General features: G+C 40.2%; 1 protein-coding gene across 1 annotated transcript in view; it reads right to left on the bottom strand.

Annotated features, from left to right (window-relative positions):
- NWD2 (NACHT and WD repeat domain containing 2) overlaps nt 1-23,206 on the bottom strand; it is a 228,157-nt gene that overhangs the window by 85,462 nt on the left and 119,489 nt on the right. Inside the window, exon 3 of the mRNA XM_052642360.1 lies at nt 22,624-22,740. Coding sequence (XP_052498320.1) covers nt 22,624-22,740 — 117 coding nt within the window. The remainder of the gene's footprint in view (nt 1-22,623; nt 22,741-23,206) is intronic.

The following is a 23,206-nucleotide window of genomic DNA, read 5'->3' as shown; positions in this document are numbered from 1 at the left end:
TACTATAGGCAATTAAAGACATCAGTTTCTCTAGTATTGGTTAATCTCAGTCACCTCTGTATTTATAATGTATTTAAGTTGGAGACTAATTCCATTTTCACAGGGACAAAATTTAGAGCACCTTCCAAATGCTTATTCAGCTGTTTCTACCAAGGCTGGGTAAATATCCCCAAGCCTGCTCCCATTTGGGATAAGAAAAATTTTTATAGTTAAGGGAAAGCATCATGGTGAATCCATTTGCATGATAATATACATTTTAAATTATGCATAATATCACTGGTGGTAAATGAATATTTGATTCTAGTCCAGAAACACTAATTTTACTGGTGGGTTTGGAAAACTTGGAGCATTTATTAATAACAGTAATTGTTTTGTATAGTAGACAAAGTATAAATGCTGAGCTAAGTAAAAATAAGCAGATTCCTTTTCTCCAAGTTAAAAACTAAATAATTAAAACTATTTGTTGGTATTCAGTCACTCAGTCATGTCCGACTCTTTGAGACCCCATAGACCTCAGTATACCAGGTTTCACTGTCTTTTACTATCTCCTGGAGTTTGCTCAAACTCATCTTTGAGTTGATGATGCCATCCAACCATCTTATCCTCTGTTGCCCTGGTTCTCCTGCCCTCAATCTTTCCCAGCATCGGGATCTTTTCCAGTGAGTCAGCTCTTTGTATCAGGTGGTCAGAATATTGTAGCTTCACCTTCAATTAAAAAATTAAAATTATTACCTTTTCCATATATCATGTATATATAAGTAAAAATGCTACAATGTTTAAATTGTAAACCTAAACCATTCAATTTAGGTTTGTAGAATGGCTGGGAAAATGGTTTTGCAGCTTGTCACAAGAAAGCAGGAAAGGGGTCAGGAGCAATGATAACTCCACAACTAGATCTGTACATCCTCTACCGTCTCAGATGCTAAGGAAGAGAAAAAACAGGAAAGGCAGCACCTCCTGGTACCTGCCCAGGTGGTGGTAGTGATAAAAGAACATCCCTGCCAAAGCAGGAGACCAAAGAGATGCAGGTTTGAGCCCTGGGTTGGGAAGATCCCCTGGAGGAGGGCATGGCAACCTGCCCCAGTATTCTTATCTGGAGAAGCCCATGGACAGAAGAGCTTGGTGGGCCACAGTCCATAGGGTCACAAACAGTCAGACATGATTGAAGTGTAGGCTGCAGTCCAGGGGGTCACGAAGAGTCGGACACGACTGAGTGACTTCACTTTCCCTTTTCACTTTCATGCACTGGAGAAGGAAATGGCAACCCACTCCAGTGTTCTCGCCTGGAGAATCCCAGGGACGGCGAAGCCTGGTGGGCTGCCGTCTATGAGGTCACACAGAGTCGGACACGACTGAAGTGATTTAGCAGCAGCAGCAGACACACACTGATTAGCACCCACCTGGTACCTGCACGGCTGCTATGGAGAGCTGAGAACACAGAAAGGGAAAGAGAAAGGGAAGTCGCTCAGTCGTGTCCGACTCTTCGCGACCCAATGGACTGCAGCCTACCAGGCTCCTCTGTCCATGGGATTTTCCGGCAAGAGTACTGGAATGGGGTGCCATCACCTTCTCCATATACAGATGGGGCTATAAAACAGAAGACCCACATGGCTGTCCTATATTGGTGCACATTTCTGGTTGGGACACCAGCTTTGACCTCCACTTCTCAGAGTTTTCTTTGCCTTGGAACCATGACAGATGTTTACAGATTAGCTCTGTCCCTGATACTTTATAAAGAAGTAAAAAGAACATAAGTATTCATAGAATTATTTTTTCATAGACGAAATCTCACATTTAATTCTGATAAGTTTAATGTGACATCTACATAAATGAACATGCTTCTGAGTGAAAATACAAGAGCTGCTAGCCCATTTTTCTTAAACAATGTTTTCTAAACAATCCACCAGGCCATCAATAACCAAACTGTGATTCAACTTCCTCCTTACTCACTCTTGGTTACCATTTTCACTTGCTTCTTATATTAAGACAGAAAAGAATCAGAAAATACAGATTTTAAGTAATGAGGAATATGATACGTTCTTGCCGGTCTGTACAGATTTTATTTTCAGCATATAATCATCTTTTATAAACACGGATTGTAGGTTACTCTAAAATGTGATTTGTGTGTATACTTAGGCATCTATGATGATGGAAGAGCCAACACCCTGGGTACTGGCATAATCAGCTTTGACTCATTCTTCTCCTTTAGTCCCCAGATTTAAATAGCCAACATCAATTCTGTATCTTAAGAGTCTCTGATCTATGACCTCCTCACTCTTTTACCTCTCACTACACTAAATTATCTGGATCATGACAGCGGTTGGGCTCCTAATCATCCTACCTCCACCCTCTTCACAACACTACCTCCAGAGTAACACATCGGAAAAGAAATCCCTCTCATTGCTGAAACTGTAAGCTGAAACTTAAAACATCTGACCTCAAACTACAATTCTTGGCTCGTGTTCCCCAATGCCCTATAATTAAACCTACATTCTAACTACATTCAGGAACTCCTTGTCTCTACACATTCAAGGCACCTCATATCCTGTAAAGATGGAAAGCACTTAGTCCTTCTAGCTTCATGCAAACCTTACTTCCTCTGGAGGTCTTTTCTGACCCACAGAATCAGAACAACTTTCTCCATTTGGCTCTCACAGCACTTAATACCATATTTTCAAATTTGCCCAACTGAAAAATATTGAACTGCATGAAAATTTCTCTTTCCCGCTTCTCTGTTTAGGAGGGTAGTTAAGAGTATAGAGGTAGTATGTTACTTTTATATCTCTTAGCATCAAGTCTTACAGGAGAAGGCAGTGGCCCCCCACTCCAGTACTCTTGCCTGGAAAATCCCATGGACGGAGGAGCCTGGTAGGCTGCAGTCCATGGGGTCGCTAAGAGTCAGACACGACTGAGCGACTTCACTTTCCGTTTTCACTTTCATGCATTGGAGAAGGAAATGGCGACCCACTCCAGTGTTCTTGCCTGGAGAATCCCAGGGACAGGAGAGACTGGTGGGCTGCCGTCTATGGGGTTGCACAGAGTCGGACACCACTGAAATGACTTAGCAGCAGCAGCAGCATCAAGTCTTATACATGACAGATATTACATAGATTTCTTGGTTGTTTTATTGAACAACATTGTGATAAGCACATATCTTTGGAATCACATGGAGACTTTAGGTTGGTTTGGTATGAAAGACCATAGACCTTGTTTGTATTATGAGATATGGGTAAGTGTGAGAAAAAAAAAAAACACACTAAGATCTTTTTGCTGTTTTCACAATTTGCATGTATGACATTTCCAAGTATAGATTTTGGCAGCTTCAAGTTGCTCTCCAGGGAAATTAGATTTAAAAAGTTGAAGTTTATTACAGAATTTAATGGTTGGCTTAAACAATCTTAATAAAGCCTTGGGCAACAAAGCTTTATTCCTCACTGGAGAAAAGTACACTGCCTACTAGATCAGTGATAATTTTATCTGATTCATTCAACTGTGTGTTGAACAATTCCATAAAACAGGGCATTATTTTTCCATTTTTTGCACTTTTGTAGTGGAAGTAAAAACAGACCGGGAAATATGGACTTTGGTTCTACACCTTACTATGGCTTTTAATTATGCCATTTAGGGTCTTGTTGTAGGAAGAATATGGGTTTTGGAATTAGAGACCTAGGTTGGAACCCTGGCTCCATATCTTAACAGTTGTAGGCCTTTAGGCCAATTTCAGAGACTACTTAAGTTCAGGATCCTCACTAATAGAGTTGGAAGAATAGTGGCCTAGTTAATGAGCTCATGTCTCTTTCCAGCCCTAAAGTCCTATCTTCCTTTTATCCTTGCTCAGTCACTTCAGTTGTGTCCGACTCTCTGTGACCCCATGGACCATGGCCCGCCAGGCTCCTCTGTCCATGGGATTCTCCAGGCAAGAACACTGGAGTGGGTTGCCATTTCCTTCTCCAGTGATAAGGTATGAAGTGAGTGAAGGGAGTGAAGTGAAGTCGCTCAGTCGTGTCCTACTCTTTGCGACCCCATGGACTGTAGCCTACCAGGCTCCCCCATCCATGGGATTTTCCAGGCAAGAGTACTGGAGTGGGATGCCATTTCCTTTTATCCTTAGAGGTATACAAATGGTACTGAGAATCTTTTGAAAATGTTTTAAAAGCTTTTGCATTCTGATGACTGTGCCTTTTTCTTCGAATCTCTTTAGGTTTAATCTTCTCTTTTTCTAGCCTCTTGACAGTTTCACCTCTTGCCTTCCAATCTGGATACTGTTTATTTCTTGTGTGATTGCTGTGGCTACTCAATACTATGTTGAGTAAAACTAGAAAGACTGGGTATCCTTGTTTCTGACCTTAGTGGAAATGCTTTTATCTTTCCACTGCTGAGTATGATGTCAGCTGTGGGCTTATCCTGTTGTTGTTTAGTCACTAAGTCGCTTTTTACCCTTTGCGATGCCATGCACGGTAGCCCACCAGGCTCCTCTGTCCATAGAATTTCCCAGGCAGGAATACTGGAGTGGGTTGTCATTTTCTTCTCCAGAGGAATCTTCCTGACCCAGTGATCAAACCTGCGTATCCTGCATTGCAGGCAGATTTTTTACCACTGAGCCACGAAGGAAGTCCGGGCTTAACATATATCATATATATGATCATATATCTCTCATTATCATGTTGAGATATGTTCCATTTATACCCACTTGGTGGAGAATTTTTTTTATAAATGGGATGTTGAATTTTGTCAAAACACCTTGTCTACAGCTATTAAGTTCATATGATTTTTATTATTTAAGGTTTCTCTCATTGATTGATTTGTGTATATTGAACCTTCCTTGTATCCCTGGTATAAATCCCACTTGATCATGGTGTACAATCCTTTTATGGTATCATTTTGCTAATATTTTATTGAGTATTTTTGCATCTGTGTTCATCAGTGATCCTGGCCTGTATCTTCCTTTTTTTGTGTGATATCTTTGGATACTGGCTTCACAGAATGTGTTCAGAAGCTTTCCTTGCTTTGCAATGTTTTGGAATAGTTTGGGAACTAACTCAAACTATTGGTGTTAACTCTTCTCTAAATGTTTAGTAGAATTCATCTGTGAAGGCAATGGATCCCAGATCTTTGCTTGTTGGGAGTTTGTTTCATTCCTGATTCTGTTTCATTACCGATAAATGATCTGCTCATATTTTCTGTTTCTTCCTGGTTCAGTTTTGGGAGATTGTACATTTCTAGGAATTTGTCCATTTCTTCTAGGTTGTCTGTTTTATTGGAGTATAGTTGTTCATAGTAATTGATTATGATCTTTTGTTTTTACGTGGTGCCAGTTGTAATTTCTCCTTTTTTCATTCCTGGTTTTATTGGGCCCTCTCTTTTTCTTAATAAGTCTGGCTAAAGGTTTGTCAACTTTATCTTTTCAAAGGACCAGCTCTTTATTTCCTTGATCTTTTCTAAATTTATCTTTTAGTATCCATTTCATTTATTTCTGTTCTATTCTTTAGGATTTCTTTCTACTAACTTTGGGAAAAAGTGTAAACAGTGACATTTTATTTTTGTGCATTCCAGTACCATTGTGGATGGTGACTGCAGCCACAATATTAAGACACTTGCTCCTTGGAAGGACAGCTACAACAAACCTAGATAGTGTATTAAAAAGCAGAGACATCACTTCACTGACAAAGGTCCATCTAGTCAAAGCTATGGTTTTTCCAGTAGTCACATACAAATGTAAAAGTTGGACCATAAAGAAGGCTGGCATCAAAGAACTGATGCTTTTGAATTATGGTGCTGGAGAAGACTCTTCACAGTCCTTTGGACTGCAAAGAGTTCAAACCAGTCAATCCTAGAGGAAATCAACCCTTGAATATTCATTGGAAGGACTGATGCTGAAGCTCCAATCCTTTGGCCACCTATTGGGAAGAGCCAATTCACTGGAAAACACCCTGGGAAAGATTGTGGGCAGGAGAAGATGAGATGGTTGGGTGGCATCACTGACTCAGTAGACATGAGTTTGAGCCAACTCTGGGAGACACTGAAGGACAAGGAAGCCTGGCATGCTGCAGTTCATGAGGTCACGGAGAGTCTCACATGACTTAGCGTCTGAACAACAATTACAATGTGTCTTGGTTTGGCCCCTTTGTGCTGATCCTGTCTGGAATGTCTCCTTTCCCAAGTTAGGGAAGTTTTCAGGTATTATGTCTTCAAATATGTTCTGCCCCTTTCTCTCTCACTTCTCCTTTGGGGACCCTATAATGCAAATGTTAGTACAATTGGTATTGTCCCAGAGGTCACTGCACCTGTTCTCATTCATTTTCTTTTTCTGTTCAGTGGCTCCATTACTCTATTTTTAAGCTCGCTGACCCATTGCTTTGTATCATTTAGTCTACTGTTGATCCCTTTTAGTGTATTTTTAAATTTCAATTATTATATTCTTTGGTTCCTCTCTTTATTTTTTAATTCTTTGTTAAATACATCTGACTTCTCATTCTGTTCATCCATTCTTCTCCTGAGTTTTTTGATCATCATTTTAATCATTATCTTCAACACTTTACTGAGTAGATTGCCCATCTCGACTTTACTTAGTTCTTCTTCTGGGATATTTATCCTTAATTTGAACATGGTCCTCTGTCATCTTGTTTTGCTTAATTTGCTATTTGTCTTTATATGCATCTGATAGGTTATGGTTCCTGACTATGTTTCCCAGCAGCACATTCCTCTCTGGTCACCAGAACTATACACTCTATACTATATACCCTAGGGGTAGCCCTAAGAGGCTATATGGGTTCTTCTGTTGTGGCGGGCTGATTACTGTGGGAGGTCTGGTAGCTGTGACTGGCCCCTGGTTTGGTTGATTGCCAGGCCCTACCTTGTTCAGATGCTGCCAGCCACTGGTTGGCCGGACTGGATTGTGACCCTGGGGGCAGGGTCCCTGGGCTACTTGTGACTCACTGTTGGGTGGAGTCACGTTTTGGGGTGGGTGGTTACAAAGCAGGGGTTTCCAGATCTAGTATTGGACTGCTTGTGGGTGGGGCTGGTTCCTGACATATCTGGCTGAAGGTTTCAGTATTCTTAAAGCTTGTGCTGGTTGGCTGGTGTAACTGGATCCCAGGGTTGAGGACTGTGATGAATCCATGGTAACTCAGTGCTGGTGTTGACCTGCTGGTAGTCAGGACCAGAGACTGGGGCAGGGGTTCCCAGGGCTACTGCTGGCTCACTGGCTGGTGGGCCTGGGTCGCGGGGTTTCTGGCTGCAGAGCCCTGGGGTTCTTAAAGCTGGTGTTAGCTTCTCTGGTGAGTGTGGCTGGATCCTGAGGACACTTACTTAGGGGCCCAAGGTGTCTCAGTGCTGGAACTGGCCTGCTTATGGTCAGTCAGAGCCATGGGGGCTCCCTGGGAGAGTGCCAGCTTGCTGGTATGTGTTTTGATTCTTGACAAGTCAGGCTGTGGGGCTGTCATGGTCCTGGTGATGGTGACCAACCACTGGTGGGAAGGACTGGGACCAGGAAACCCCACTACTTTGCCTGTCCACTGGTGAATGAAACTGGGACTTACTGCTAGTGCCAGCCCACTAGCAGGCAGAGCTGGGGCCTGGGGTCTCTGGCTGCAGGGCCCAGGGGTCCCAGAGCTGGTGTTAAACTACTTGTGTGGGTAGTCTTTCTCATCATTAGCTGTAATTCTGGTATTTCTGTGAGAGGCGGTGAGCTCAGTGGTATCCTGCTCCTCCATCTTCCCCATCCATTCTTTATTCTTCTTTTCCATTTTTCTTTTAAAGGAATTATTGTTGTTATTTTGTTGGATCTCTGCCATGAATTTTTATTTACATCTTTTTGTATCTCTTTTAGTGTGTCTCCTATATATACATATATATATATATAGGAATATTATAGCACTCATTCTTAGTACAGTTCAGTCTAAATTTGTAATTTTTATCCTTTCCCAAATAACATAAGACTATCTTTAAAAGAACTGCCAAATATCTTACTTCCTTATATGTTATAATCTCTACAAAGCATTATTTCTATAGTTTATAAGTCAATATTCTTTCATATTACCCTTCTCAGCACTCTTAATTCCTTCTTAGGAATTTGAGCTTCTATCTATGGTCATTATCACAAAGGCAGAAAATAATCTTTTAGCTTTTATTTAAATGTGGGTAGCTGAAGACAAACTTTTTGTCTGTAAATATCTTAGTTTTGTCTTCACTTCTGCAGGATACTTTGAATAGGTATAGGAATCTAGTTTGTATTTTTCTTTAGCTCTTTAAATCTGACATTCCATTATTTTTAAACATTTTAAAATATCTTTCTGGGAAAGCATGTACACCCGTGGTGGATTCAAGTCAATGTATGGCAAAACCAATACAGTATTGTAAAATAAATAAATAAATAAATAATAAATAAAGTATCTTTTTACTTTTTTAAAAAAAATTGAAGTATAGATGATTTATGATATCATGTTAGTTTCAGGTGTATAGCACAATTCTAATAACCTTCCCTTAAATGTTATTAGGAAATATTGAGTGTAGTTTCCTGTGCCATGTAGTAGGTCTTTGTTGGTTATCTATTTAATATACAGCAGCATGTATATGTTAATCCCAACCTCCCAGTTATCCCTTCCCCATCCTCCTTTTCCCTTTGGTAACCACATGTTTGTTTTTTATGTCCGTGAATCTCTTCCTATTTTGGAAATAAGTTCATTTGTATCTTTTTTCCCCAATATTCCACATGTAAGTGATATCATGATATTTGTCTGATTTACTTCACTTAGTATGATAATCTCTAGGCTCATATATGTCGCTGCAAATGTCATTATTTCATTCCTTTTTAAACTGAGTAATATTCCATTGTACTACAATATTCTTTATCAATTCATCTGTTGATGGATATTTAGATTGTAAACAGTGCTGCAACGAACACTGGGGTGCATGTATCTATTGGACCCTGTTTTTCTCCAGATGTATACTCAGGAGTGGGATTGCAGGTTCATACAGTGGCTCTATTTTTAGTTTTTTAAGGATCCTCCATACTGTTCTCCATAGTGGCCGCACCAGTTTACAGTCCCACTAACCGTGCATGAGGATTCCTTTGTCTCCACATCCTCTCCAGCATTTATTATTTGTAGGTTTTTTGATGATGGCTATTCTGACTGATATGAGGTGATACCTCACTGTAGTTTTGATTTGCATTTCTCTAGTAATTAGTGACATCAAGCATCTTTTCATGTGCCTTTTATATGCTTTCTTTGGAGAAATGTCTATTTAGATCTTCTGCCATTTTTTGATTTTTTTTTTTCTGATATTGAGGCATATCAGCTATTTGTATATTTTGAATATGAATCCCTTGTCAGTTGCATCATTTGCAAATATCTTCTAATTCTGTAGATGTTTTCATTTTGTTTATGGTTTTTTTTTTGTTGTTGTTGTTGTGCAAAAATCTTAAAGTTCAATTAGGTCCCACTTGTTTATTTTTACTTTTATTTCCATTACTGTAGTGTGTGTGTGTGTTCATTGCTTAGTCATGCCTGACTCTTTGTGAACCCATGGGCTGCAGCCCACCAGACTCCTCCATCCATGGAATTTTCCAGGCAAGAGTACTGGAGTGGTTTGCTATTTCCTTCTCCACATTACTGTAGGAAATGGATCAAAAAAGATATTGCTGCAATTTATGTGAAAGAGTGTCTTGTCTGCGTTTTCCTCTTGGGGTTTTATAGTATCTGGTCTTACATTCAGGTTTTTAATCTATTTTGAATTTATTTTTGTGTATGGTGTTAGAGAATGCTCTAATTTCATTCTTTTACATGCAGCTGTCCAGTTTGACCAGCACCACTAATTAAAGACACTGGTTTTTCTCCATTGTATATTCCTGCCTCCTTTGTCATAGACTATGACCATAACTGCATGGGTTTATTTCTGGGCTTTCTATCTTGTTCCATTGATTTCCCCCTGTTTTTGTACCAGTAATGTACTGTCTTGATGATTGTAGCTTTGTAGTGTAGTCTGAAGTCAGGGAGGTTGAGTCCTCCAGCTGTTTTTCTTTCTCAAGATTACTTTGGCCATTTGGAGACTTTTACATTTCCACACGAATTTAAAAAGTTTTTGTTCTAGTTCTGTGAAAAATGCCATTGGTAATTTGATAGGAATTGCATTAAATTATAGATTGCCTTGGGTAGTATAGTCATTTTGACAATATGGATTCTTCCAATTCAAGAACACAGTATATCTTTCAATCAATTTGTGTCATCTTCAATTTCTTTCATCAGCATCTTATAGTTTTTGAAGTACAGGTCTTTTGCCTCCTTAGGTTTTATTCCTAGGTATTTTCTTCTATTTGATGCAATTGTAAATGGGATTTTTTCCTTTATTTCTTCTTGTGATCTTTTATTGTTAATGTTTAGAAATGCAACAGATTTCTGTGTTTTGATTTTGTATCCTGCAACTTTACTGAATTCATTGACAAGCTCTAGTAATTTTTTGGTAGTGTCTTTAGGATTTTCTACGTGTAGTATATCATCTGCAAAGAGCATGTTTCACTTCTTTTCCAATTTAGATCCTTTTATTTCTTTTTCTTTTCTGATTGCTGTGGCTAAAACTTCCAAAACTATGTGGAATGAAAGTGGAGAGGGTAGACATCCTAATCTTGTTACTGATCTTGAAGGAAATACTTGTAGCTTTTCACTGATGAGTATGATGTTAGCTATGGGTTTGTCATATATGGCCCTTATTTTGTTGAGGTGTTGTTATCATGAAGTCATGTCTGATTCTTTGTGACCCAATGAACAGCAGCATACCAGGCGCCCCTGTCCTCTACTATCTCCCAGTTTGCTCAAATTTATATCCATTGAGTTGATGATGCTATCTAACTTCATCTTCTGCTGACCCCTTCTCCTTTTACCTTCGATCTCTCCCAGTAACAGGATCTTTTCCAATGAGTCGGCTCTTCACATCAGGTGGCCAAAGGACTGGAGCTTCAGCTTCAGCATCAGTCCTTTCAGTGAATATTCAGAGTTGATTTTCTTTAGGATTGACTGGTTTGATCTCTAAGGGACTCTCAAGAGTCTTCTCCAACACCACAATTTGAAAGTATCAATTCTTCGCCGCTCAGCTTTCCTTATGGTCCAACTTTATGTTAAGATAGACTCTCTCTATGGCCACCTTATAGAGAATTTTTATCAGAAATATTCAGTAAGTCCCCTACATATAAACCTTCAAGTCGTGACCTTTCAAAGATGCAAATGTGTATTTGCAGGTCCAATCACGTAAATCAGTTCACATCCGGTGTACACTGTTACATGTGTGACCCACTCCAAGTGGTTGTGTTTTGTGTCCTCTGCTGTACAGCACGGAGAAGTAGAGTATCTTTATTTCAAACCCAAGATGTCCAGAAGCAAGCGTCAAAGCGGCAGTGATGAAGCTGGTACTGCTGAAGAACTGAGGAGATTCACGATGCAGGGAATGGCATGGGCATGGGAATTGTCTTTATTTGAGGAGTCACTTAGTTTGGAGGCACAGGACCCACTATATAGAACAGTACCCAAAGGTTGTAGCAGCCATTCAGAATACAACCCAGGGCTGCCATGTCATCTAGGACAAGAAAAAGAGATACTACCAAGCCGTCACTGGATTGTTTATTCAAGAGGGTAGATAGAAGTAAATCCAGCAAGAAACCAGAACCTGTGCCCTCAGCATCAGGCGTGAATGACAATGTAGCTTGCCCTGCGCTTCCTATTGCTGACAGTCCTTCAGCACTACCATCTCCTATCTCCTCTACTCCATTCAGTAGCTCTTCTTGCCTGCTCACTCGATGCCAGCTCCTATATGCCAGCCATTGTACTGTATTACTGTCCTTGTCAAGGTACGGTACTGTAAGCTTAAAATGGGTTTTACTTTTCCTTTTCATGTATTATTTGTGTGAAAAGCATTATAAACGTATTAAGTACAGTACTATATAGATGATTTGTATTAGCTGGGTACTGCAGTTGCTCACTTTGTTGTACTTATGAACAAAATGGACTCACAAACATGCTCTGAAATGGAACTCATCTCTATCTAGGGGACTTACTGTGTGTGTTGAATTTTATCAAAAGGTTTTTCTGCATCTATTGTGTCATATACTTTCCATTTAATTTGTTAAAGTGGTGCATCAGACTGATTGATTTGTAGATACTGAAAAATCCTTGCATCCCTGGGATAAATCCCTCTTGATCATGATGTATTATCCTTAAATGTATTGTTGGATTTGGTTTACTAGTATTTTGTTGAGGATTTCTGTGTCTACGTTCATCAGTTATGTTGGCCTGTAATTTCCTTTTTTGTGGTATTTCTGGGTTTTGGTATCAGGCTGACGGTATTCTCACAGAATCAATTTGAAATTTCTTCTTATGCAATTTTTGGAATAATTTCAGAAGAACAGATGTTCAGTTCAGTTGCTCAGTTGTGTCCGACCCTTTGCGACCCCATGGACTGCAGCATGCCAGGCTTCCCTGTCCATCACCAACTCCTGGAGTTCACTCAAACTCATGTCCATGCAGTCGGTGATGCCATCCAACATCTCATCTTCTGTCGTCCCCTTCTCCTCCTGCCCTCAATCTTTTCCAGCATCAGGATCTTTTCAAATGAGTCACTTCTTCACATCAGGTGGCCAAAGTATTGGAGTTTCAGCTTCAGCATCATCCTTCCAATGAATATTCAGGACTGATTTCCTTTAGGATGGACTGGTTGGATCTCCTTGCAGTCCAAGGGATCCTCAAGAGTCTTCTCCAACACCGCAGTTCAAAAGCATCAATTATTTGATGCTCAGCTTTCTTTATAGTCCAACTCTCACATCCATACATGACTACTGGAAAAACCATAGCTTTGACTAGATGGACCTTTGATGGCCAAGTAATGTCTCTGCTTTTTAATATGCTATCTAGGTCGGTCATAACTTTTCTTCCAAGGAGTAAGTGTCTTTTAATTTCATGGCTGCAGTAACCATCTGCAGTGATTTTGGAGCCCCCAAAAATAAAGTCTGTCCTTGTTTCCATTGCTTACCCATGTACTTGCCATGAAGTGATGGAACCAGATGCCATGATCTTCGTTTTCTGAATGTTGAGCTTTAAGCCAACTTTTTCACTCTCCTCTTTCACTTTCATCAAGAGGCTCTTGAATTCTTCTTTTTTTGCCATAAGGGTGGTGTCATCTGCATATCTGAGGTTATTGATATTTCTCCCAGCAATCTTGATTCCAGCTTGTGGTTCCTCCAGCCCAGTGTTTCTCATGATGTACTCTGCATGTAAGTTGACTAAGCAGGGTAACAATATACAGCCCTGATGTACTCCTTTTCCTACTTGGAACCAGTTTGTTGTTCCATGTCCAGTTCTAACTGTTGCTTCCTGACCTGCATACAGACTTCTCAAGAGGCAGGTCAGGTGGTCTGGTATTCCCATCTCCTTCAGAATTTTCTACAGTTTATTGTGATCCACACAGTCAAAGGCTTTGGCATAGTCAATAAAGCAGAAATAGATGTTTTTCTGGAACTCTCTTGCTTTTTTGATGATCCAGCGGATGTTGGTAATTTGATCTCCGGTTCCTCAGCCTTTTCTAAATCCAGGTAGGACATCTGGAAGTTCACAGTTCATGTACTGTTGAAGCCTGTCTTGGAGAATTTTGAGCATTACTTTGCTAGCATGTGAGATGAGTGCAATTATGTGGTAGTTTGAGTATTCTTTGGCATTGCCTTTCTTTGGAATTGGAATGAAAACTGACCTTTTCCAGTCCTGTGGCCACTGCTGAGTTTTCCAAATTTGGTGGCATATTGCGTGCAGCACTTTCACAGCATCATCTTTTAGGATTTGAAATAGTTCAACTGGAATTCCATCACCTCCACTAGCTTTGCTCATAGTGATGCTTCCTAAGGCCCACTTGATTTCACATTCCAGTATGTCTGGCTCTAGGTGAGTGATCACACCATTGTGATTATCTGGGTCGTGAAGATCTTTTTTGTACAGTTCTTCTGTGTGTTCTTGCCATCTCTTCTTAATATCTTCTGCTTCTGTTAGGTCCATACCATTTCTGTCCTTTATTGTGCCCATCTTTGCATGAAATGTTCCCTTGGTATCTCTAATTTTCTTGAAGAGATCTCTAGTCTTTCCCATTGTATTGTTTTCCTCTATTTCTTTGCACTGATCACTGAGGAAGGGTTTCCTATCTCTCCTTGCTATTCTTTAGAACTCTGCATTCAAATGGTATACCTTTCCTTTTCTCCTTTGCCTTCAGCTTTTCTTAGGTCCAGAGACCAGCCAGTCCCAGGGTAGGTTCTGACTTGTGTTTGTGGACTCAGGTCTGTAGGCCTGTAGTTTTCTTGTTTCTGATGTCTGCCCCTAGTTGGATGAGGCTGGTCTAGAGGCTTGTGAAGGTTTTCTGGTGGGTGGTGGTGGGTCTTGGCCTTCTGGTGAGCAGGGGTGTGTCTAGAGGTGGTTGTGGGCTCAGGAAGTCTTTAGGCTGCCTGTCTGCTGATAGGTAGGGCTATGTTCCTGCTCTATTGGTTCCAGCTCTACTGGCTGAGGCATCCCAGCATTGGAGGTTACAGGCTGTTGGGTAGGGCCAGGTCTTGGTGCCCAGAATCCAAAATGTCTGCCTCTAGTTAGAGTTTACCTAGGTTCCCCACTATTTCTGCCACCAGCTTTTTTGACGCCTGAGAGAGCCATAGCTCCATGCCACCCTTCCCCATGTCCCCCCAGTCTGCCTTCCCTGGAGCCTCTCCAAGACTAGCAGGCAGGTCTAGCCTAGGCTCCTGTGGTTACTGCTTCGGCCCTGGGTGCTGGTGCATGTGAGATCTTGTGTGCACTCTCCAAGAGTGGAGTCTGTTTCCCCCTGTCCTGGGGTGCTCCCGCGATGAAGCCCTGCTAGCTCTGAAAGCTGAACACTCTGGGGGCTCCTCCTCTGGAAGCTAGAACTGTAGGCTGGGGAGCCTGGGTGCTCACTGTTCTCTCATGGGAGAACTTGTGGCTATACTTATTCTCCAGTTTGCAGGCTGCTCCCTTGGGTGGTGTGGGATGAGATTATATTGCAAGTGTCCCCCTCCTACCAGCTAGTGGTCTCACCTTTGTCTTTGGATGCAGAGTTTTTTGTTGTTGTTGTTAACAGATCCCAGTCTTTTTTACTGATAGTTGTTCTCAGTCACTGATTTTGGTGTGCTTATGAGAGGAGGGCTTTCTACTCTGCCATCTTGTCTCCAAAACATTTGGGGCTTTCTATTGTCTTTTGATTTCTAAAGCTTCCATATTAAAAATCAGCTGAAAATCTGTTGTTTTTGTGCAGGCAATGTTTTTCTTCCTTTTGATAGCTTTTAATTTTTTCCTTTATTTTTTGTTTTCAGCATTTACTATAATGTGTATGCTCATGCACTCGGTCGTGTTCAACTCTTTGAGATCCCATGGACTGTAGACTGCCAGGCTCCTCTGTCCAAACTCAGATGCAATTTTTTTGCTTACAGTTTACTGAGCTTTTTGAATCTATATGGGTTGATGTCTTTAAACATTTTTGGAAAAATTCTCACTTTCCCCATTCTCCTTTTTCTGGGACTCCAGTTACTCTTATGTGAGACTGACTGTGGCTCACATGTCTCTTCTGCTTCACTCTGCTTTTACTATTTTTAAAAATCTGTATTTCAGTTTGAATATTTTCTATTGACTTTTCTCTGAGTTCATTAATTCAGTCTTATGTTCAATCTTCTGTTAAATCCCATCAAATACATTTTTAATTTTAGATCTTGTGTCTGTTCTAAAATATCAATTTTTTAGATTTCATTTCTTTGTTGAAATTAATCTCATTAATTTACCTGTCTTTAATTGTCATTGATGTATTTTTAACAGTTTTTGATTGCCCATTCCATCATCTTGCTCACCTTGGGACTGACTTCTATTGTATACTTTTTAAAACTTTTTATGCATGTTTTCTTGATTCTTTGCACATTCTGTAATTTTCATTGTATTCTGGGCATTGATTTAAAAGAACTTTTATTGAGGGGTTTATTTTCCTATGTTAGACAGATAAGGTGAGAATCTAATCATGTCAGTCCATTCAATATTTGAACTGGGTGCAACTGGGTTACAGTTTGATTCAGTTTGCTTTGAACTAAAGTGTTTCAGTGCTAAGAGTCTTGAATTTTCTGTTAAGATCTAGTGGACTGTGTCTCCTAAATACCAAGAGTTTGTAGAAGACCTTACTTTTGCTTTTCCACCCCAGCTTTCTATCACCCATGTTGTCCAATGGTCAGCATACGACTCATGACAACTGCTGATGCTTTTGGAACACGTCGATCTGTAAAGCCAGCTCACCAACGAAGGACCCTTTTTCTCTGAAAATTTTAATCATTTTTGTCTCCACAGCTCCACTAAGCTAAGTTGTTGCAGTCCTTGTTTTAAGTGAAAAAATTTTTTTTACCAATTAAGTTATAAGGAGGCTAACTGCTCTCCAGTTGACTTTCTTTGTAATTCTTTTAACCATATAAAGTGCTACTTTACATAAGCTGTGAAATAGTGAGTTACACTGTGAAAGTAGCTTATGTATTAGTATTAAAAATTTATTGTGGAAACATTTTACATATTAGCAACAATTAACCAAATGGTGCTATTTTGGCTTCTGTGAGATAACTAGCTTTTCTTTTTTTTAAACAATATTTTTTAATGTTTGCCCATTCTAACTTTTTTTGGTGGTGCTCGTTATTTATTAATGGAACCTATCTTAGAACTATAATATCTGGAGGATTTCAGCTGGAAAAGTTTAATTTTGGCTTTTTTTTTTTTTTTTTCTTTTCAATTTGGCTGCCCCAGGTATTGGTTGCAACATGTGGACTCTTAGTTATGGCATAAACCACTGGACCATTAGTGATTAAGGGAAGTCCTTGGACAAGCTTAATTTTATATGTAAAGAATTCTTGATTGTGCAAGCAAAACATACCTAGAAAATCTGAGGTTTCAGATTAATTTTTATTAAAAAATTTTTTAAAAAAACTTAAAAATTGTCTAGCTTGTTTCATTTTGATGACTTAACAGTTCAAATCTGTGTCCCCATTTTAGTACTTTTTAAAATAATAAAACTGTACTTACAAATTTGAAAACTAAGTCATAAAAAATAAACTGTACATTTTGTTAAAGTACAAAGATTAAGCACTGATTTTAATTTTTCATGCATTTTTTTTAGTGTACCTAAAATGGTAAGTCAACCAAAGTTGAAATGTGGATAAAATGAACTATTTTCCAAAGCAAAACTGTTACAAAAACAATAATTCTTTCTTTAAATTGAATGACTTAACTCTCACTGTATGATTTTCTTAAAAATTAAAGTAAGAAACTAAAACTGTCGAGGGGGTATAATTTAACTCTGAAGGAGACTGGTGACACAGGTGATGATGGACTGATCTAAATGCTATAGGTTTAATTCACTCAGTGATGTACAAATATGGGATGGTTTAATTTTTATCAGTAACAGCTGTGGCTTTGTCTTGTCTTTACTCTTCTGGCTAGTGGAAAAACTTAAACTTGCTAAGTAATAGATTTCTCAGTCTAATTCCTCAAGTTTTCCTGTTTCTGCTGAGCTTTCTTCTGCTTCCTTGGTGCATACTGGTTTTAAAAGCAGCTGCTTGGAGCTGTCTGTGGTAGGCAAGACCGCGGCCTTTCTTTCTCTGTCCTTTGCCACTGAGCAGTGTGTGTGAGTGCTGGGGGGCAGGTGAGGAGGCTGCTTCAGCATCTGCTTACACACAGGTAAGAATGAAGGCAACAGTCCCATTCCTTTGGTCTTGCCTATTTCTCTCTTTGCTAACATGTTGTTGGTTCAGTCACTAAGTTGTGTCTGACTCTGAGACCCCATGAACTGCGGCACACCATGCTTCCCTGTCCTTCACTGTCTCCCAGAGTTTGATCAAACTCATGTCCACTGAGTTGGTGATTCCATCCAATCATCTCATCCCTTGTTACTCCCTTTTCCTCTTGCCCTTAATGTCTCCCAGCATCAGGATCTTTTCCAATGACTTGGCTGTTTGCATCAGGTGGCCAAACAACTGGAGCTTCAGCTCCAGCATCAGTCCCTCCAATGAACACTCAGGCTTGCTTTCCTTTAGGATTGACTGGTTTGATCTCCTTGCTAACACATTTGTGCAATCTGGTAGCCCCAGTGAGAATTCTACATGTGCTTTGGCTTGCTGAGACTCCTGAGAATTAACAAAACAATACTGCAGGTGGCATATTCTCCTTGTCCTGACTCTAAGATATGGGGAACTCCCCTCTGAATGTTAAGTCATGGAATCTCTGTCTCTAACTGGTGCTCTTTTTTGGGGGGGTGTGCAGAGGCCAGGCATGGCTCTCCTAGGGGAACCTGCCAATACCTTTCTCAGTAGATTTCTACATCATCCACACTGTGGATTGAGGGAATGCAGTGAGATACTGTCTGCACCCCACAGAGTAGAGCATGCACCCACATACCTGGGTGCAGCATCTCTAAAGTTATCTAAGCTTTTCAAACTCCAGTTTAAGTGAGCAGATTACTTAAGGTTTTATCAACTTCTGCTATGAGATAGGACTTTACTCAAGATTCAGAGTCAATGCCCAAACCCTACAACCAATTCTCTGGGGCTGCTCTGAGCCTGGAGGGATGACAAGAAGAAAACTCTCTCTCCCCATAAACACATCTTGTGGAGAGGAATGGGGCTGGGATAGGCAGCATGTATATGGGCTCTGCTCTCTCCAAGAGGCGATATTTTTCTCCCCTTCATAAGGACTTTTCCTGAATGAAGTGGGTGGAACAGGCTGGTGGGGAAAGATTCTGCTGAACTTTCCATACTTTGTGAAGGCTGAGGCAAGTCTCTGCACTTAAAAGGAGAAACAGATAGTGACTCTGGACCCGGCTGTGAGCTGCCCCCATGTTAACTGCAGTCCTGATCAGAATCCCTTCTTGGGAGCAGGTAAAGGTCTTAGTAAGTAAATTTCAGCAAATTAATATATACTCTCTACATTTTATAATGTTAAGAATGAACTCAAAAACCCTTTAATATCTGACTGTCTGAATCAGGTATTAACACTTTCTACACTGAGACTATCCTCCACATTTTCAAAGGGAAAATTTTCCAGTATCACATAAACACCCAGTATTAATAAAAACATTTTATTCTCATTGAAAATAACTAAAATCACCACTGAATAATAACTAATACTTGGGTAGCCCTTTATAGTTTACAAAGAACTCTCACATACACCATCACATTTGGTTTCTACAACAAACCTTTTATACTTGTTTTACTTTCAGTTCACTGTTATTTTCCCCCCATTTTATGGATGTGATAATTAAAGCATGGAGAGGTCAGTGACCTGCCCTGTCAGAACTAGGGCTCTAACTCCAGTTGTGAAATAAAAATTCTAGGTTTCCCTCACTGTCTGAGCCTTCTAATCCACGTCTACAAAAGCTGTTCTTTCTTAGTAGAGCTGATGTATTTCAGTGTGGTATGTCTCCCAAGATAATCCTGAGAGCGAAACTGGACACTTGTCTAGGTACCTTACTCCATCACTCTGTCCTCCATGTGACTAAAAGCAAGTGTACAAAGAACTTCCTGGGATTAGCAGGCATAGCCTTCCTGTCTCTGGGACCCCAGGCCCCATCTCAAAGGACAACTTTTAGGAAAGAAAGTTGAAAAGAACCATCTGCATACAACATTTAAGTCCAAGTTCCCTTTGGACTTCAATTCCCGAGGTGCTAAAAAATGAAAGCTTTGTCTGGTACTGAATTTGTAACTAACATAAGGACTAGTATCTATGAAGGCTTTGAAGATAAAAACACATTTTTTTTTTTTTTCGTTCAGTAATAGTGAATTTTCTTGCCAAAGACTTCAGCATTAGGGGAAGTAATATGCCATGCTTTGCATCCCGGGGGGGTCGTCATGATTTCTCGAAATGTCACAAGGGAGCAGTGGGCAAGGAAACTGGAGCTCAAAAGCGACACACAGAGCCCACTGTTACCATAGTTACAACAGGAAAGGCCATAAGAGACGTACTTTTTCCTATAAGCAGTGAAATAGGCCTTGCATGATTTAGGATCACTGGGGTGAATAATTCTGGCTCTGTCCACAGGGTTTTATTATGGTTGCCTTGAGCTTCAACGTGTAATAGGGAACAGAAGGAGGGATAAATGATTTGCTTCTGTTCAGTGAAGTTGTTACCGGTATTCTATCAGTTAACCTTTACTCTCAGAACCTGCATGAACTTGCGAAGTCTTTATTCATCCCCCTGCCAGCAACTTCTAGGGATTAATGGCCATGATTAATTTTATGGGTATGATACTCTACAGGAAGATAAAAGGAGAATGTCTCTCTTATCCCTGAATTTCTGAGGCTGGATTGGTCTAAAGCTGTGAAGATCACAGCAGTAGAGATGGCCCAGGGCATACACACACACAGCTCTTTGTCTTCTAAATCTGGCTTTCTAAGCATGGTGGAATTTGGTCTAACTTGTCTTCCAGTGTTTGGATCTCTCCTACAGCATCTCTGTCAGAGTGATCTGTGTTCTCTAGTTTGATGACTCTATAAAGAGTGCATCACCAACAATTTAGGCAGTTTTGAGAGATAATGATTACAACAAAAAAGTAACACTTTCTGTGGGTTACTATTTGTCAGACACTGTAAAAAGTGTCCTGTAATTTCATTTCATCCTCAGAAAGACACCAGGAGGCAGGTAACTATTATTTCCAGTTTACAGATAAGGAAGCCAAAGCTTAGAATAGTAAAGAAGTTTCTCCCATGTTCCCACAGCTGTGAAATGTCAGTGAGACCCAGGGATCTCTGACTCCTAAATCTGAGAGAAATCTAAAGCCTCTAACAGCTTCACCTGGAGCCAAAATCTGTCCCCCTGTATTTCCGCCCACTGCTCTAGTTCTATCCTCTGAAGACTCGTGGAAAAAGTCTTAATTCCTCTTCCACTACTAGCTCTTCGGGTATCTATAGGCTTTTTTAGGATTTTCTGCATTCTGTTTAGACCACAGGGCACTGTTTTTAGATGTCCATTCTCTACCCCCCAACCATGTATTGTTCTTTTTTTGCGTATCACGTTAGTTTTCATGCTCTGCCCCCTGTCCTACCCCCGGCAGCCACGGTAGGCTTTAGCATGAGTCGGATCTTCTCAGCCCTCCGCTCCACGTACTCCGGCTTCTCATGTCCGAGGACAGTGAAGTCTTTCTAGTCAGTTTCAAGGTGACACGGCCCCATGCGGTGACCTCCACTCCCACACCCTCATGCTGCTTTAGGCACCCACCTGCCTCCTCTCCTGAGCATGCCACGCATGTTCCCCAGCTCCTCTCCTGGAAAGCTGTGCATGCAACGTCCACTTGTCCCTGTCCCTCGTCCTGCCGCCTCCTCCACAATCACCTTACTGATGAGGCTTTCTCCACCTTTCTACTCAAAATAACAAGTCTCTCCCCTCACTTCTCTTCCCTCTCTTCCTTCCTTTTTGTATTTTTCTCCATAGCTCTGGTTACCATCTGACTTGTTGTTAAATAAGTTGCTTTGATATTTATCTGCTCTCTCTTGTTAGCCCCACATAAAAATGATGCAAGTCCCACATAAGAATAATCCTCCATGAGGAAACAAAGTCTTACCTTCTCAGTTCAACTCTAACATTAGTCATAAGAAACTGACCTACAAAATGATCATTTCATATAAATCTACTTGCCCCAACACTAAGAGCATTCACTAGGAACAGCATTCATTAAGTAGCTGGTGAATAAATGAATGATTTATTCATTTATTTATCCTTTATGTACTTTACCCCTTATGTGGAGTTTGAATATAAATGGACATGCAAATACATACTAAAAGCTTTTACTGATACACTGAACCTAGCTTTTAATTGTATACTATGACATTTTCCTCACTAGTAATTCACAAACATCCATCAACCTCAGAACACCCTGTGTGGAAAGGGCCAACTTCCCTATCGGCTGGTAGGAGTGTTTGCGTTCAGGATAAGGTCTTTCTTCAGCTAAATTAAGGCCATGATTTTGTGCATCACCTGCCATAGAGTGACCTGCTTCTCTTACCACCACTGTGTTTACACAGAAGACTGGATTTGGATATCCCTTTAGAAAATAATGACAAACTAATGATAATGTTCCACTTGAGCATCTCTGGCTGAAAATCACCATAAAAACAATTTTTTCCACATGATATCAATTCCTATTGGTGGATCTGACCCAGTGTATTTAGTTGAACAATGTTTCAGGCACAGTGTTTAAAAAAATATCCCAGAAATTCTAATGCTGAGAAACAGATTCTAGGATGGAATACCACACAATAAAATGTAAGGAAAATGAGGATACTTATTGGAGGACTGACAGTAATACTGGCGATCACAAGGTGCTCTGGAGATTGTTGTCAGCCCCAAGCCCTCCCTCTGATTACCACTTCAAATTATTTACCATTAATCTGCAGTGCTGTTTCATGGCAAGTGGAGGATTTTGTCCTCACACACTGAGGACAAGGAGGCAGTTTAAGAATTTTAAATAGATATAGAAAAGCAAGTATTTCCCCCCATTCTAAAAGCCTTTTTTTAAGAATCACAAATCAAGAATTCTTACATTCATCTACAATTTAATATAAAGCATTAGTGTTTCTATACCCACAACAAAACATGGACCTGCAGAAGTTTTCAAACAATCCTCCAGCAGCTTCATGCGGGTCTTCTGGAGCTCAGGGCTGTCCCATTCATCTTCATCAATTCCCCAGTACAGATCTATGACCTGGGGACCAACAGAGGACGCAGTGTTAATTCACCTGTAGGAAAACTCAACTGACATGTAGGCTTTATTCTTATTCACAATATTAAGCTAATATGGCTTCTAACTTTTCTCTTGGCAGCATGTTTTGCCTTTGAGAGGGAAAATGATTTTTAAGATCAATCTAAAGAGGTATTTTTTTTTTTAATCCCATGATGGTTTGGGGATGAACACCATAATTTCTTTTTTTGTCCCTGATTATACTGTTGACATGGGCCCAGAGAAAATGAAATGTTAAATGTCAGAGGCTTTTCAGTGCAGGCTTTCATTATATTGACATGGCAACAGGATTTCAGAAGTCTGAAAGCAGCTGGGATGTAGTTACTACATTATCTGAGATAAGGAACAGTGTGTTATTTTACACTGTGTCTCAATATGAGAAGGGAAAACCACAATGGGCATTCGCATATACTGACCCAAAGTTAAATAA

Source organism: Budorcas taxicolor, chromosome 6 (assembly GCF_023091745.1).
Source record: "Budorcas taxicolor isolate Tak-1 chromosome 6, Takin1.1, whole genome shotgun sequence".
Taxonomy (NCBI): domain Eukaryota; kingdom Metazoa; phylum Chordata; class Mammalia; order Artiodactyla; family Bovidae; genus Budorcas; species Budorcas taxicolor.
This window is presented reverse-complemented; position numbering and strand designations above follow the sequence as displayed.